The sequence below is a fragment of the Aphelocoma coerulescens genome, chromosome 1A (assembly GCF_041296385.1).
Source record: "Aphelocoma coerulescens isolate FSJ_1873_10779 chromosome 1A, UR_Acoe_1.0, whole genome shotgun sequence".
Taxonomy (NCBI): Eukaryota; Metazoa; Chordata; class Aves; order Passeriformes; family Corvidae; genus Aphelocoma; species Aphelocoma coerulescens.
The window spans coordinates 1,856,772-1,873,773 of record NC_091014.1 but is presented as its reverse complement, the minus strand read 5'-3'; the positions used below and the strand labels follow the sequence as shown (position 1 = coordinate 1,873,773).

The 17,002-nt window shown below is 58.3% G+C and overlaps 1 protein-coding gene across 2 annotated transcripts in view; it reads right to left on the bottom strand.

Annotated features, from left to right (window-relative positions):
* Window positions 1–1,679: 1,679 nt before the first annotated feature.
* Window positions 1,680–17,002, bottom strand: part of AHCYL2 (adenosylhomocysteinase like 2) — an 82,294-nt gene continuing 66,971 nt past the window's right edge. For both annotated transcript variants that reach the window (XM_069033663.1, XM_069033673.1), the window contains exons 7-17: window positions 14,395–14,501; window positions 13,033–13,149; window positions 11,353–11,416; window positions 9,536–9,624; window positions 8,331–8,401; window positions 8,111–8,205; window positions 6,946–7,044; window positions 6,267–6,335; window positions 6,110–6,188; window positions 5,480–5,600; window positions 1,680–4,282 (exon numbers count right to left, since the gene is read on the bottom strand). In XM_069033663.1, the coding sequence (XP_068889764.1) occupies window positions 4,276–4,282; window positions 5,480–5,600; window positions 6,110–6,188; window positions 6,267–6,335; window positions 6,946–7,044; window positions 8,111–8,205; window positions 8,331–8,401; window positions 9,536–9,624; window positions 11,353–11,416; window positions 13,033–13,149; window positions 14,395–14,501 (918 nt within the window). In that variant the 3' untranslated portion in view covers window positions 1,680–4,275. The remainder of the gene's footprint in view (window positions 4,283–5,479; window positions 5,601–6,109; window positions 6,189–6,266; window positions 6,336–6,945; window positions 7,045–8,110; window positions 8,206–8,330; window positions 8,402–9,535; window positions 9,625–11,352; window positions 11,417–13,032; window positions 13,150–14,394; window positions 14,502–17,002) is intronic.

Genomic DNA, 17,002 nt, shown 5'->3' with positions numbered 1-17,002 from the left:
GGGCTGGGAACGGGGGCTGGGGACACACGGAGGGGACGGGCTTGAGGGGGGATAGGGGGTGTCCCTGGGGTGCTGGGAGCATGGAATGCTGGGGAAGGAGGGGTTATGGGGTGTCCCTGGGGTGCTGGGAGCACGGAATGCTGGGGAAGGAGGGGTTATGGGGTGTCCCTGGGGTGCTGGGAGCACGGAATGCTGGGGTGGGGGGTTATGGGGTGTCCCTGGGGTGCTGGGAGCACGGAATGCTGGGGTGGGGGGTTATGGGGTGTCCCTGGGGTGCTGGGAGCACGGAATGCTGGGGAAGGAGGGGTTATGGGGTGTCCCTGGGGTGCTGGGAGCACGGAATGCTGGGGTGGGGGGTTATGGGGTGTCCCTGGGGTGCTGGGAGCACGGAATGCTGGGGAAGGAGGGGTTATGGGGTGTCCCTGGGGTGCTGGGAGCACGGAATGCTGGGGAGGGGGGTTATGGGGTGTCCCTGGGGTGCTGGGAGCACGGAATGCTGGGGTGGGGGGTTATGGGGTGTCCCTGGGGTGCTGGGAGCACGGAATGCTGGGGAAGGAAGGGTTATGGGGTGTCCCTGGGGTGCTGGGAGCACGGAATGCTGGGGTGGGGGGTTATGGGGTGTCCCTGGGGTGCTGGGAGCACGGAATGCTGGGGAAGGAGGGGTTATGGGGTGTCCCTGGGGTGCTGGGAGCACGGAATGCTGGGGAAGGAGGGGATAGGGGGTGTCCCTGGGGTGCCGGGAGTACAGAATGCTGAGGAGGGAGGGTTTGTGGGGTGTCCCTGGGGTGCTGGGAGTACGGAATGCTGGGGAAGGAGGGGTTATGGGGTGTCCCTGGGGTGCCGGGAGTACAGAATGCTGAGGAGGGAGGGTTTGTGGGGTGTTCCTGGGGTGCTGGGGGTATGGCGTGCTGGGATGGGGAGGTTATGGGGTGTCCCTGGGCCGCCAGCACCAGGGGTGTCCCTGGAGCGCTGAACGGGGGCAGCAGGGCGGGAGCTGGTGGTGTCACAGGTGCCCATGGGGTAGCAAGGGGGCACCAGTGGGGCTGCAGCTGCCCCAGTACATGCAGCGCCGGGGGTCCCCGTCCCCAAGGCACCCCCAGAGTCACCCAGTGAGTCGCGTTGCCCGAACCCCGTTATCCCCATCTTGTTCCCAAGCAGCTCCCGGGGCCCCGGAGCAGGAGCGGGAGAGCAGGATTCCCATTCCCACACCCAGTATGGGGGGGCGGTTGTTTCTGGGGGTGACTGTGCAGGATTGTGGCTGGGGAGGTACCGGGTGCCCCATCTCGGTGCCGCTTGGGTCCCACATCCCCTCACAGCCTCTGGAAAGCTGGAAACCCCAAGGGTTTGGGTCAGGATTTCCCTTGGCCGCCCCAGCAAAGGAGATACCGGGATTGTTCCAGAGGAGATACCGGGATTGTTCCAGAGGAGATACCGGGATTGTGCCGGCACCGCTTCCCAAGGATGCACCAGCCCAGAGCCCAAACAGCTCCGGCTGCCCCAAGGACGCGGCCCCGGAGCCGCTTCCCCAGCTGGAATTATCTGGACATGGTGGGGGCTCGAGGCCACGGCTTTGGGGACAACCTCCCCCCATCCCACCACCATCCCTGACCCCTCCCTGTCCCCCCCTGCCCAAAATCCCGGTCTGCCCCCGCCTGACCCTAAGGATGCTCGGGAGAAGCTGAGTTTTCCAATGTTTTATTTGTGTTTTGAGATTACAGAGTCTTTATTGCTGATCTAATACAATCACTCAGACATTAATATTTAAAACATCCTTTTGAAATGTTACGGTTGCGACGTTTTCGTTTCCTCACTGCTGATGACGGGTTTTGTCTCATTATCTCTAAAGTTCAGAACAGAATTAATTTCCTTTATACGATTTTGCTGGTGTTACCTAAAATCTCCTTTTTCCTAAGTCTTGAAAAATGTGTTACATTTAAAAAAAAAAAAAAGAAAAAAGAGAAAGAAACCAAACCCCATTACACGTTTAATTTAGAGATGATCATAGGATATGATTCCAGGTTGATTAGGAAAAAAAGCCAAGCGAGCCAAAAAGCTTTTACAGGAGAAGCAGAACATGGAGAAGAGCTTTAAAAATCGAGGTGGGAAAAGCCGGTTGGGATTTTACTATTAATATATATTTTTTTTTTTTTCCCTTCCAATCTACCTGGAAGATAAAACGGGATGAAAACTGGGCACGAAGGGATCCGGGGCTGGGCAGAGCAGCGCCGTGTGCGGCACGAGCGACAGGCACGGGGCGGGACGCGGCTCCGGGGCTGCACCGGGGTCGGGGCTGAGCGGGGCTTTCCCAGGGTGGAAGCGGCTGGGGTTGGGTTGGGTTGGGTTGGGTTGGGTTGGGTTGGGATTCCCGTTCTTCCCAGAGCTGCTCTGCCCCACTGACCCCACAGCCGCGTCTCACCCGGGCCAGGAGCAGCTCCCACGCTCTCCAGAGAACAACGGGGGCTGACACGGACCAGGATCCAGCTCGGGGAGAAAGACCTGAACGTGACATTTCAAATAGCTCAGGGGACTCTTGCCAAAAATTCTGAGGATCTGGTAAAATCAATGAGCAGAGATCATTTCAAGTCTGTGGTTAGTGATCAGTCTGCGCGGAAGCTTCTCAAAGCCTGAAGGTCTCCTCAAAGCCTTCTCAAAGCTCTGACGCCTTCCCAAGGTCTCCTCAAGGCTTCCTTGAGGGTTCCTTGAGGTCTTCTCAAGGTTTTCCTTCCAGGTTTTGAGAGATTTCAAAGAGAAACTTGGAATAAGGCAGCACACGGGAACGTTTGTTCTGGAGACGAGCGGCTTGTGGTCAACCTGACTCCAAATCTCCCAAGAGCCGTGGGAAGGACTTGAGGCCGTAATTCCTCCGTTCTCCCTTCCTTGTGCGTGAACGAGCTGCCACAAAAAAGTTCTTCATGATGGCAAAGAAGCCCAGGAGGACAAAACACGGATCTGCAGCCCATGAGAGACTTGAGAACCACACAGGGAGGACAAAGGCTTCTGTGCTCTCGGGGCTGGGCAGTTTTATTGTAGAAGGATCACGTTCTCCACATGAGGGATAGAAGCGACTCCGGTGAGACACCGGGACTCGGGAAGTCACCTTGGTAAGGGTCACGCTGTCCTGGGCTCAGGTGGGACATCCTGGAATAAAACTCTGGCAAATTTGTTCTTCATCAGCTCTGACACATCAAGATTCGAGGTGACCAAAGGGTTGTAGTGACGCTGAACTCTTCCCTCGCACAGAATCCGTGGGGGTCACTCCGGCGGACGTCTCATACATTCCAAAGGGGATTTCCGGATTCATACAAATATGACCAGAAAATAAAACTCCAAACATTTCCAAAGAGGACTGAAATTCAGCTGGAGAAGGACCTGGCGTGAACCTGGGTCCTCCCAGCCGCGACGGCCGGCGAGCTCTGCTTGGCGCGGGAAGAGCTGCCGGGCGCGTGAGCAGCATCAGCGGGCGAGGCCCTTCCAGCAGCGCGGGCGGGCGGGGCTGCCCCGGCCCCACCGGGAACACGACCTTTGGTTGATCCATAGAGGTTGGCACTCGGAACAAAAGCAGCAGGAAAACACCGCGGGGCTGCGGCCAACGGAGCGGCGCCGGGCCCGGCTCCTCTGCGCGCTCGGGGCTCTCCCCGGCCAGCGCCGGACCCTTGGGCACAGCTCCGGGCAGTGCTAAGGCGAGGTTCCTCGGCTGGGCACGGCCCTGGGCACTTCCATGGCACACGGAGAGGCTTCTCCAGCCAGATTCCCGTGGCGGCTCCCAGCTGGGCGGCAGCGCCTGGAGCCAACGAGGATTTTGGCTTCGCTGTCAAACAGCCGGAGCGATTCCCCCGGTGCCGGCATCCTGCACCGCCGGAGAAGCGCTGGGGTGTGGAGGAAACCAAGGACTGCCAGGCCGGGGCCCGCGGCTCCCGCCGTGCGTGGCGGGTGAGCAGGGATAAGGGACTATTCCACAGCTCGATTCCAGCAGCTTCCTCCTCGCCTCCCGTCCTCCCAGCCCCGAAAAGGAACGAACCCAAAGAGAAAAATGAAAGAAACGGAAAGAAAATCCAGCGTCTCCCAGTCCCGCGGCAGGACGAACACCAGTGGCAGAGGCCACATGAACAGTATTCTAATTTAATAAATAAATAACCTAAAACACACTGTCGACTATGGCAGCAAGCCCGGCTCTAGCGTGGGAAGCTTGCGCGGTTTCATCCTGTACAGTAGTTGAGAAAGACTCGGGTGGTTGTTGCTGTTCCTCGCGATTCTCCGGGATGCAGCGGCAAGAACTCAGTATCTGGGAGAAGAAGGAAAAATGGGGTTTGGTGCGTGGCTGGGGAAGGGATGAGAAGCTGCCCCGGCATCACCACGGAGGATTTTGGGAGGGGGAGATGCCAAGGACAGAACTGGCTGAGGAAGGGACTCGGTCCTCGTCGCCTCTGAGGTGCCCACGGGAAGTCTGAGGGGTCGTGGCTGCCCCTCAGTGCAGGGAATTCCCTGTGACCCTCAACGGATCCCGACCTCTCCGTGCATGGGACAAACCTCGCTCCCCACAAGGCTGGGCCACGCCAGACCCCAAAACCAGGCAGAGAGAACTGAACCAGAGGGAATTCCTCCATGGCCATGGGGAAGCACCAGGATTGTGCAGGGAAGAAAGCTCAGGATCTGGGGAAACCCAGTAATCCCTAAACTGGGAGTGTTCTGGTGCAGCGCTGCTCTCTCTGCCTGCCAAGAAAATCCCTCTTCCTGCAGGAAAACGATCTGGGCTTCACCCTCCCAGGCTGATCCACGTTTGTGCAAAACCATTTCATTTTCACGCTGTAAATTCATGGCAGTGCTGGCTAAAAATGTGGGAAGGGAAGGGATCCTGGGGCTCCTACTGAAGCTTGCAACTATTTTTGGGGATCTGCCCAGCCCGTGCTCAGGAAGGAGCCGCAGAGCTGAGCCTGTGGGAGCAGCCCCGGGGCTGAGGCCGCTCTGTGCCACCTCATCCTCCGCCAAACTTTAAAAATAAAGCTGCTGCTGAGCCGGTGGCATCGCGCTGGCATCTGCCACGTCTGGGTGACAGCTGCTGCCACGCACAAAGGGCTCCTGTCCTGCCAAACGCTCCTGTCACGGCTCCAACTGCACCATCCCCTTCCTGCTGTCTGCAGTGGGACTGAGCAGAGCCCCTGGAATCTTCTCAGGGCACCGGCGGGGTTAAACTCTGTCCCCTCTGCTGCCACAGGTGTCCCCCAGGTCGGGGCAGGAGCAGAGGGCTGGGAGGGCACCAGGACGAGCAGAGGGCTGGGAGAGCACCAGGACGAGCAGAGGGCTGGGAGAGCACCAGGACGAGCAGAGGGCTGGGAGGGCACCAGGATGAGCAGAGGGCTGGGAGAGCACCAGGACGAGCAGAGGGCTGGGAGGGCACCAGGACGAGCAGAGGGCTGGGAGAGCACCAGGACGAGCAGAGGGCTGGGAGGGCACCAGGACGAGCAGAGGGCTGGGCAGGCACCTGTAGTAGTTGGGTTTGAAGGGTCCGTTCTTGTTGAGCCCCAGGTACTTGGCCTGCTCGTCCGTCAGCTCCGTCAGGTGCGCGTCGAACGTCGGCAGGTGCAGGCTGGCCACGTACTCGTCTGGGGTGGGAAAGGAGTCCAGACCTCGTCACAACGGGGGAGGCCACAACAGCGAGTCCCCCGGGCTGAGGCAGACCCCACCTGACATCTCTGGCAGGTGACACCTCGCCCCTGAGATCAGGACAAGCCACCCCCGCCTCAAGAAACCCCACTGCCACCAAAGAGCCCATTCTGCAGCCAAAGCGTGCTCAGTGTGGCTGTGCCCTCAGGAGGGGGCTCTGCTGGGGGAGCTGCTGGCCGGGGCTGAGGCACCAGCAGCCCCATGGGAAGCCCCCTGCACTGGGAGGCATCCCCGCTTCCCACAGGTGGGACAGGAAAGCAGCGGCGAGCCCAGAGCCAGCGGGAAGGAGCTGCTGGAAGCCCCTGAGCTCGGCCCAGTGCCACCTCCCAGCTGTGACAGTGCCACAGCCTGGCCCAGTGCCACCTCCCAGCTGTGACAGTGCCACAGCCTGGCCCAGTGCCACCTCCCAGCTGTTCCATCCCCAAACCCACAGCGGGAAGGTCGTTACCCATTTTCTTAGGCAGCAAGTACACGTCCTGCTTGTAGCGGCCCTCGGGAGCGTTGTACAGCTCTATCAGAGCCAAGGCCTGGGGAGAGGACACTCGGTCAGTCACTGCTGTCCCTCAGAGCAGGTCCTGCTCCGGCCCAGCCCAAGGCCTCCTCACCTGTGTGGTGGCCGTGATGGACAGGACGAAGGTGGGGACGGTGGAGCAGCTCAGGTTCAGCAGGCGGCCCTGGGAAGCAAGAGCTGGTTGTTAACACGGCACCACACCCAGTCTGTGACCCCACAGGAGGGACAGGAACGTGTCCCAGCTGTTTGTCACCTGCACTGAGCCCCAAGGTGTGGCCGCCCTTAGGAAGTGGAAATCTCCCTGTGGGAGATACCCTGGAGTGGGATAAACTAAAAATGGGAGCTTTTCTTTGTCCCAGGAACTCAGCGGGGACCTTGTGGCTCTGCACAAGTCCCTGACAGGAGGGGGCAGCCGGGGGGGTCGGGCTCTGCTCCCAGGGAACAGGGACAGGAGAGAGGGAACGGCCTCAGGCTGGGCCAGGGGAGGGGCAGGGTGGGCATTGGGAAAATTCCTTCATGGAAAGGGTGCTCAGGCATTGGCACAGCTGCCCAGGGAGGTTTGGAGTGCCCATCCCTGGAGGGATTTAAAAGGTGTGGATGTGGCACTTGGGGACATGGGCAGTGGTGGCCTTGGCAGTGCTGGGAACGGTTGGACTCCATGGACTCAAGAGTCCTTTTCCAACCTCAACAATTCTGTGATTCCATCATTCCAGGAGCCAAATTCCAGCCAGAGGGACCCCTGAGCTGCAGTTCCTGCTGCTCCAGCCGCTCACCTCTGCCAGCAGCACGATTCTCTTCCCGTCGGGCCAGATGACGTGATCCACCTGGGACCTCACCCGCTCCCAGGTGAGCTCGGGCGTGCGCAGGCTGGCCTGGAAATGGGGTCAAAACCTTACAGCAGCACCAGACCCACCCCAGAACCACAGAAAGGGGAGGAAAGGAGGCACCAACCCTGCCAGTGTCCTGGGATTGTCGTCTCCCCTGGTTCCCATCCCAATCCCAGACCAGGGAGACCTTTGTGAATAATCATAACCTGGACTGGTTTTGTGACCGCAACACATCAAAGCCCCAGAAATGATTGTTCAGGATCTGGTGGGGAGGATTCATGGCCACCAGCTGAACCCTGCAGGGCTGCAGCAACTCCTTCCAGCCCAGAAAATGCCTTCAAACCCATGGGAATTCTCTGGAATTCTCCAGGCAAGGCTCTCCTGGATTTCTGCTCAGCTTTTGGGACTCCTGGCTGGGCCTGACGGTGCAGTGACACCAAACTGGGCTGGAGAGGGATTCCCAGCTCCCGAGGGAAGGCTGAGGCTGGGGGCAGCAGGCCCTACTCGGGATGCTGGACCAGCCCATCCCACTCCTCGGATCCCTTGGGATCAACAAGGGACTGGAACACATCTAAGCCATGGGGAGTGGTGGATTTTATCTCCTCCAGGGGCTTCCTCAGGACAGACAGAGCAGCATCACCCCAAAACAGCAGCACCCCAAAACCCCATCACCTCAAACATTGTCACTCAAAGCACCATCACCCCCAGAATGGTCACCCCAAAGCACCATCACCCCAAACACCATTGCCCCAAAGCCCAAAGCACCATTATCCCAAATCACTGCGACCCTACAAGAGCTGCTCCAAAGCACCATCATCCCAAACACTGTAACCCCAAAGCACCATCACCTCAAAACAGGATTACCCCAAACCCCGTCACTTCAAACACTGTCACCCCAAACCCCGTCACCCCAAACCCATCACCCCAAACCCCATCACCCCAAACCCCGTCACCCCAAACCCATCACCCCAAACCCCATCACCCCAAACCCCGTCACCCCAAACCCCATGACCCCGAACCCTGTCACCCCAAACCCCGTCACCCCAAACCCCGTCACCCCAAACCCCATCACCCCAAACCCATCACCCCAAACCCCGCTCCCCGTGCTCACCACATCGATCTCGGTGTTGGAGTGCCCCATGTTGCAGACGATGCAGCTGTTCTTCATCCTGTCCAGATGTTCCCTGGTCACCACGTTCTTGTTCCCTGCCGGCACCAAAATCCCCAATGAACACCCCCCTCCCACCTTTGGGGCTTTCCCTCAGGACAAGGCTGGGGATGGGGCCCATTTTGGGGTGGGAACCCCCATTTCCCACCCTGCTGCCCCGTACCCGTGCAGGTGATGACGATGTCGACCTGTCTGATGACTTCGTTGAGCTTCACCAGCCGGAATCCGTCCATGCTGGAGGAAAAATGGGGAAAAAGTGATCCCCAGACCCCAATTTTAACTTCCTGAAGGGTCACCGAGCCCTGGGAGAGTCTGGGGTCAACCTGGAGGGTCTGGGACTGTTGTGAGGAGAAGTGAAAAGGGGTTTTGGGGGTTTCCCGTGTCCTGTCAAGGCCTTCTCATCTGCAATCTCCAATTCTCAACCCAGAGGGGTTTTTAGAGCTGTTCCTGCTGTAAGGAACCTCCAGGAGCTGTGGAATCCAGGTTGGGATGGATTTAGAGCATCCTAAAAAACACCCCAAAGCTGCAGATGCCTCTCATCAACCCCGACATCCATATTTAGGCACCTGCAGAGCCCTAAGAGGTGCTGAGCACTCAGCCCTGCCTTCCCCAGCGAGGTGAGCTCAGGGATAACAAGGGCAGGGTGTGTTTTTTTGGGATTTGTTGTCAATCCTCCCCAGAGCTCCTTCCCGTGGCTCTCACAAGCTGCAAAATCGGAGTTACTATAAAAAAAAGTCTTTTTTTTTTTTTTTTCCTGCTGCATGTCCCCATTTCCTGAGCTTTTTCCCCACTGCAAACTCCTTCTGAGAGGGGCCACGTGCTGCTGCCTCGTGCAGAGTCAGGGGAGGGATCTGGTGCTGGAAAGCACCAAATTCCCAGATAAGGATGGATGAAGGTCACAGAGCAACCCCAAAAGTTCATCAGCTCTGCTAATTGAACAGGGCTCGTTAGTCCTCTCACCACAATAACCTTTGAAGGAGCTGGGGAGGAGCAGGCTGAGGGTTTAGGGAGGCTCTGGGAGGTTTTGGGATCCCCTTGGGATGCAGAAGCAGCATCCAAAGCCGGCTGTGCCTGGAGGGTTTGTGAGGGGGGGCTCAGCCTGCGGGGCCCGGGCGCCAGGGAGGGCTCTGCGAGGGGTGAGGTGTGGGCACAGCCCTGGGAGAGCCGGCTCCGACTCCAAGGGAGCAGCTCCTTCCCAAAATCCCGGCCGCCGTGGGATGGGGTCATCTGGGAAATGCTTCAGGGCAGGGCCCCTTTGCTGGCCTAAGGACAGAGCAGCGGGTGCAGGGAATCCCTTTGGGAACCGAGCGGGTTCTGGCCGTGGCTTTCCCAGGAAACAGGAGAATTGGGCGCTGGGTGAGCCCTTACCAGGCCTGGAGGGCGCAGATGGGGTCGATCTCGGTCACGTAGACGATGGAGCCCATGGCCTTGAGGGCGGCACAGCAGCCCTTCCCAACCTGCAAGGGGAAAGCCCAGCAGGAGACACGGCCGGCCTCGGAGCTCCCGAGGGATGCACAGCGCCGGGAGACTCCTCCCAGCCCCGGGAGACTCCTCCCAGCGCCGGGAGACTCCTCCCAGCTCCGGGAGACTCCTCCCAGCTCCGGGAGACTCCTCCCAGCCCCGGGAGACTCCTCCCAGCTCCAGGAGACTCCTCCCAGCCCCGGGAGACCCCTCCCAGCTCCAGGAGACTCCTCCCAGCTCCAGGAGACTCCTCCCAGCTCCAGGAGACTCCTCCCAGCTCCAGGAGACTCCTCCCAGCCCCGGGAGACTCCTCCCAGCCCCGGGAGACTCCTCCCAGCCCCGGGAGACCCCTCCCAGCTCCGGGAGACTCCTCCCAGCCCCGGGAGACTCCTCCCAGCTCCAGGAGACTCCTCCCAGCCCCGGGAGACTCCTCCCAGCCCCGGGAGACTCCTCCCAGCCCCGGGAGACTCCTCCCAGCTCCAGGAGACTCCTCCCAGCTCCGGGAGACTCCTCCCAGCCCCGGGAGACTCCTCCCAGCCCCGGGAGACTCCTCCCAGCGCCGGGAGACTCCTCCCAGCCCCGGGAGACTCCTCCCAGCTCCAGGAGACTCCTCCCAGCTCCGGGAGACTCCTCCCAGCCCCGGGAGACTCCTCCCAGGTCCAGGAGACTCCTCCCAGCCCCGGGAGACTCCTCCCAGCCCCGGGAGACCCCTCCCAGCCCCGGGAGACTCCTCCCAGCTCCAGGAGACTCCTCCCAGCTCCGGGAGACTCCTCCCAGCTCCAGGAGACTCCTCCCAGCTCCGGGAGACTCCTCCCAGCTCCGGGAGACTCCTCCCAGCTCCAGGAGACTCCTCCCAGCCCCGGGAGCCCTCTGGGGGCGATTAAACTCCACTTCTGTGCGTGGAATTCCTGGATTTGGAGCCATCTGAGACTCAGGCCTGGTTTAGGGAAGAGAGGCACTAAAACTCCCAATGGTTTTGGTCCCAGGGATTATTTTTCCTCCAAAGCACCCCTGGGTCTGGAATGCACCACCACAAGAGATTCCAATAATCCCAGGGAAAGTTTCAGACTCGTGTAACCTTTGCTCCACTCAGGAAGCTTTAAGGGTAATTAACTGCGGAGGGTTAACGAGCTTTAACCTTTGCCTGGCACGGGCAGTGCAGAGGACCCAGGTTACATGAGCAAAAGTTCCCAAAAATGGGATTACAGCAGGAAAAACGGACCCATTCCAGCTGTTTGGACATTAAAACAATCCCAGCAGAGCACCCACAGCGCAGCCCACTGCAACTGGTGTGAGAAAAACTGGGAACTGGGAATATTCTCGTGTGGAGAGAGGGTGGGTGAAGGGAGGAACCCGGATTAATTCTCTCTTGACCTCACTGCAATGCCCAGAACTTCTGCAGAACCTCTGATTTCAGTGATGTCAGATTAAATATGGCATTAAAAGGACACAAATCGGTGTTGTATCAGTATCTGGGCACGCCAATACCCAAATATTCGAGATGCTCAGAATATTTAATGCAGGTTTTTTTAAAAGATTCAGCTTTGGCATCTCTTTAATAATAAAGAAATAGCCCGAAAATGAAGAAAACTTCCAGTTTTTGGCAAACCCCTGAGGTCTGGAAGCTCCTGCAGGTGGAGAGCAAAGGCCTGAGGGTGGATGAAGCTGTGCCAAGGAATTCCCAATGGGAAAAGTGGGAAAATTGGGCAAATTGGGCCCCTTACCTCCCCATAGCCACACACCACCACCTGCTTCCCCCCGAACATCATGTCCGTGGTCCTCTTGAGGCTGAGAAAAAGGAAAAAATCCACAATTAACACCCAGAATTAAAGCCCAGCACCAAGAGCTGCTCCAAGGATGGATCCACAGCTGGATCCTGCACCCCTGAGCACACACAGAAATTCCAGGGGGAGAGAAAACCCAAAAAGCTCCTAAAAATTTCCCTTTTCTTTTTGGAAGGGTGGGGGTTCTTTTGTCCTTCCAACAAAAAGGGTGGAATTTGGGTTTGGAGCCTTCTTTTTTTGTTGATTTTTATTCATTTACTTTTGTTTTGACACTCCCAAAATATTGAAAAACCTCTCCAAAATTGCTTTTATCTGGATTTTTGTTGTCAGCTCCAGATGCCCCCAAGGAGGAGCCCCGGGGGCAGCAGGGCAGTGGGAATTCCTTGCCAGAATCCCAGAGCTTCCCCCAAATGAAGCTCCCCCTTCCTCTGGGTTTCCTTCTGCTCTCTCCCTCAGACTGTCCTACATTCCAGGCTATTTTTAGCTCTGGAGTAAATAGGTTAGCAGTGCAGGGAAGGTGAAATTCCCACACTTTTCCAAGGAATTCAGCTCCAACCCACGGCAGGTTGAAGGCACCTCTGCTCTCATCTCCCTCGACCCCGTTCTCAATTCCTGGGCCAGACTGAACCTGAATCCCAATTTACCCCCAAGGCGTTTCCACGGAATCCCAGGATGGTTTGGGTTGGAAAGGGCCTTGAATGCCATCCCATCCCATCCCACCCCATCCCATCCCATCCCATGGATCCCATCCCATGGATCCCATCCCATGGATCCCATCCCATCCCATCCCATCCCATCCCATCCCATCCCATCCCATCCCATCCCATCCCATCCCATCCCATCCCATCCCATCCCCATCCCATCCCATCCCATCCCATCCCATCCCATCCCATCCCATCCCATCCCACCCCACCCCACCCCATCCCATCCCATCCCATCCCATCCCATCCCATCCCATCCCATCCCATCCCATCCCATCCCACCCCATCCCACCCCATCCCATCCCGTCCCATCCCATCCCATCCCATCCCATCCCATCCCATCCCATCCCATCCCATCCCATCCATGGGCAGGGACACCTTCCACTATCCCAGGCTGCTCCAGCCTGGCCTTGGACACTTCCAGGGATGGAGCAGCCAGGGCTTCTCTGGGAATTCTGTTCCCATGTTCCACCCCCCTCTTTACTCCCATCGTTGCTCCCCGTTCCTCGGAAGATGCTGCCGCCCATCCCAAATTCATGGATTGTCATGGATCGTGTCACAACAGGGACAGAACCTGTCCCAGCCTCACTCGGCCCTGACGGGGTTTGGGGGCGGAAGGACACGGACACCGACCCCAATTCCAGCCAAATAAAGGGAATGAAGAGCTGGAGAGAGCCAAGGGAGGAGCGCTGGGGATCCGACGGGGAAGGAGACAGGGCAGGAATGCTGTGCTGGAGCAGCTCTTGAGCCACACCACGGACACAGGCGGCTTCTGTCCCGGCGCCACAGAGGGGACAGGGACAGGACAGGGATTTGTTCTCCTCTGACCCAAACTGAGCCGAAATGATCCTGGTGGCAGCAGAGCAGAGCCCTGGATGCTGATCCCTGCGGGAATTCCTCCCCCCTTCCCCGCACGCACCCGTCCAGGATGGACTCCCGGCAGCAGTAGAGGTTGTCAAACTTCTGCTTGGTCACGGAGTCGTTCACGTTCATGGCTGGCACGCAGAGCTTCCCCGCCTTGGACAGCTGGTACAGCCTGGCACGGGCGTGGAACAAGCAGGTGATCCATGGGGAATGTTTCCCTGCACTCGGCTGCAGGGTTTGGGCTGGAAAGGGCCTTAAAGATCATCCTGGCCGTGGGCAGGGACACCTCCCACTGTCCCAGTGTCCAGCCTGGCCTTGGGCACTGCCAGGGATCCAGGGGCAGCCACAGCTGCTCTGGGAACTCCAGCCCACAAATTCCCAATTCCCAATCTCCCATCCAGCCCTGCCCTCTGGCACTGGGAAGCCATTCCCTGGCTCCTGTCCCTCCAGCCCTTGGCCCCAGTCCCTCTGCAGCTCTCCTGGAGCCCCTTTAGGCCCTGCAAGGGGCTCTCAGCTCTCCCTGGAGCTTCTCCTCTCCAGCTCTCCAACATCCCCCTGCTCTCAGCTCCTGGGCATGGACTCAGCTCCCCACAGCAGGAAAACCACAGAAAAGGAATTTAAACACCCCACTGCGGCTGTGAGAGTCTGAAAATCCTGTCCCTGCTCGAGTCCTTGGGAAGGAGAAGCCGCTTTTAGAAATCCCTTCTGCCCACACTGGGATTTCAGATCCTAAAAATATCACCAGTCCTTCTCCCGACCCCAGCGGCTGCAGACCTGGAGCCACTTCCCTGTTTCAAATCTTTCATTTCCCTGTTTCAGGAGCTGCCTGAGCCTCTGGCCACGCTCTCATCCAGCTCTTTCCCCCCACAAAAACACAGCAAAGAGCTGCTGCTCTCCTCAGTTCCCCGTTTTCTGGCACCTGGGACAGGATTCATTCCATGGAAAAGCACCTCCGACACCTCCCAACCCTCAGCGCCGCCGCTCCCGTCCCAGCGCTGCTCCTGCCAGGGCCCGAGGGATTTCACTCACTCATCTCTCAGGTTCTCCCTTCCCCAGAAAGTGACTCAGTTCCTCTTCCCAAATCTCACTTCTTCCCACGGATTTTGGTCAGGGCTGTGCTCTCGGCTTCCTCCACAGCCCTCCCCTCCTCAGCCCTTCCTCTTCCATCTCCCACACGAGGTGAGAGCCTCTCCTCCCACCCCACAGGGGCAGAACAACACCTGGAGCACCCTCCCACCCACAGAACGCTCGGGAGGGGCTCCTGCTCCTCACTGGGAGCTCCGAGCAGCAGCTCCAGGTCTCCTGCTCAGGATTTAAAGCAGTTTCCATGGGGAAAATGAGGTGCTGGAGGTCCAACACTGGGCTGAGCTGTGGGGACCCAGCTTTTGTCCCAAATTCCTGCAGCCTGCCCCGTTACCTGTGGACCCCGGTGACACTCTCCTCCACAATCCCCTTGATCTTCTTGAACATGTTGGGGTATTTCTTGTAGATCCAGTGGGTGAGATCTCCCCCATCATCCAGGATCTGCAATGAAAACCACCACGGAGTCACCCAGGGCCGGGCAGGAAGCCACGGAGCCACTGCTGGAATAAAAACCTTGGGGGTGAGCAAGGAGAGGCCCTCTGGAAAACGGCCCTGGGAAGGGCAGGCAGGAAAACAGCCCAGAAACCTCCAAATTCCAGGGAAAAGAGGTGTCCAAGAGCTTGTCCAGCCTTATGTGTATGGGAACACCTGGAATGGCACCCAAGGAAGGGGCTGGGCTCAGAGGGAGCCCCTGAAGGAGACAAGACAGAAGGAAAGGGAGAAGCCCAAACGTGGGTTTTGCCAAGTGCTCCTGCCCTCAGGAGGGCCTGGGCAGGGCGGGAAGTGTGGGAACCCCGATGGAATCCAGAGAAAACAGGGAGCAGATGTCACCCAGGGCAGGGGAGGAGCCCAGGGCCTGCACAGGGTGAGAGCACAATGGCCACCATCATCCTCAGAGTCACCATCCTCCCCATCATCACCATCATCATCATCATCCTCAGTCACCATCATCATCACCATCATCATCATCATCCTCAGAGTCACCATCATCATCATCATCATCTTCTTCCCCACCATCATCATCATCCTCAGAGTCACCACCACCATCCCCCTCATCCTTGCATATTCCATACACTGACATCGAAGACTTCTCACTGCATCATCCTCATCCTCATCCTCATCCTCATCCTCATCCTCATCCTCATCCTCATCCTCATCCTCATCATTCCACTCCTTCCATGTTCCCTACACCAAAGACTTCTCACTGCTTCCTCCTCCTTTTCCTCCTTCTCCCCCTCCTCTTCTTTTTCCTCTTCCTCCTTCTCCTCCTCCTCCTCTTCCTCTTCCTCCTCCTCCTCCTCCTCCTCTTTCCATATCCCACACACCGAGGTCAAGGACTCCTCCCTCCATCATCCCCTCATCCCCCTCATCCCCGGCCAGAGCCGTTCAGCCGCGATCCCTTCCCGAGGGGGTGCTGGGGAGGGTTCAGGGATTCCCTGCAGCCACAGCTCTGTGCTAAGGCCCACAAAGGGGCCCTGCCCTGAAGCGTCTCCCACATTATCCCCATCCCACAGCAGCCAAGAGTTTAAGGACGTGGCTCACAGGGCTTCTGGGAATTTTGGGTGTCCCAAAATCCCAACCCTGGGCAGAAGCGTCTCCGTTCATTTGCCGTGGGCGGAGCTCGGCAGGGACCCTCTGGAGCTTTCCCAGGAGAAGGGACCACTCCCACTCCTGGCACAGGTGACATTCCCGAGCTCTGCCTGGGCCTTTGTGGAGCCATCCACGGGCACAGAGCTCCTTGGAAACGCCGTGTTCCACTCCCACCTCCTCCTCTCGGAACTGCCGGATGTTCCGCTGCTGCCGACGCCAGGGAGCAGCTGCTCCTCCCCAACGCCTGGGAAGCACAGGCTGTCCTGCCAGAGCTCAGCAGCCGGCCCTGGAGGCTCCAGGGAATCCATTCCCAGCTCCACATCCCATCCACGGGCTGGGAAGCCCAGGCAGGGAAGGGTTAAGTGGGACTGGGAGCTCTCCTGGGCCAGCCAGGGAGGAGGAATTTGGAATCCGCCTGCCTGGCTCCCAGGACGCCTTCATTCCATTAATCCCCGTTTAATGGAGCACTTCATCCTCCTCCCCAGAGAGAATCCCGGCCCCTGGCAGCTTCCCCTTTCCTGGGAGAGCAGGGGATGGAACCCCCTGAGCAGAGCCCTGCAGGGCCGGGTTTTGTGGGGAGGTCACCTTGGTGTGGCAGCTCCAGACATCCAAGGGCACAGCCTGTCCCACATTCCTGCAGCTTTCCCAGCTTCGTGCAGGCTCTTTGGGCTCATTCCTGTTCTTCCAGCTAGTTTTGGTGGGGTTTTTTTTTTTGCTGTTTTTTTTGGGAAAAACCGCCTTATTTGAGCTGGAAATCATTTTTCCTAGAGAAAAGCAGCTGTTTCAGGCGTGAGCTTCTCTCCAGGTCACCAACTCCCTCCTCTCTCCCTCAGCCCTTCCGAGTCATCTTTTCTCCAGGAGAAAATCCCTGGAGAGGCTCTTCCATGAAGGAAACCTCTCAGATTCCATCTTTTTCAGAAAAAAACCCCTTTCTGATCCATCCCTGCCCAGGCAGAGCCCTCCCCTGAAGGTCAGAATTCCCAGAACCCTCCCATGAAGGATTCCCAGAATGGGAATGGCCATGAACTGGCCCCATTTCCAAGGAACAAGGAGCAATTATGGGAAAAATGAAGATGGGGAGGGGCTGGAATGGAATTCCCAGAGGAGCTGTGGCTGCCCCTGGATCCCTGGAAGTGCCCAAGGCCAGGTTGGACATTCCCTGGGATGGTGGAAGGTGTCTGTGTGGAATGGGATGGCCTTTAAGGTCCCTTCCAACCCAAACCATTCCATGATTCCATGATTTTAAGATCCTTCTCACACCTGCCCTTAACCCAGCGTCCCATTTCTCATCTCTAAAAACACGGATCTCCAAAATCCAGCAAAATCTCTGGGAACAGAGATCCTGGTGCTCT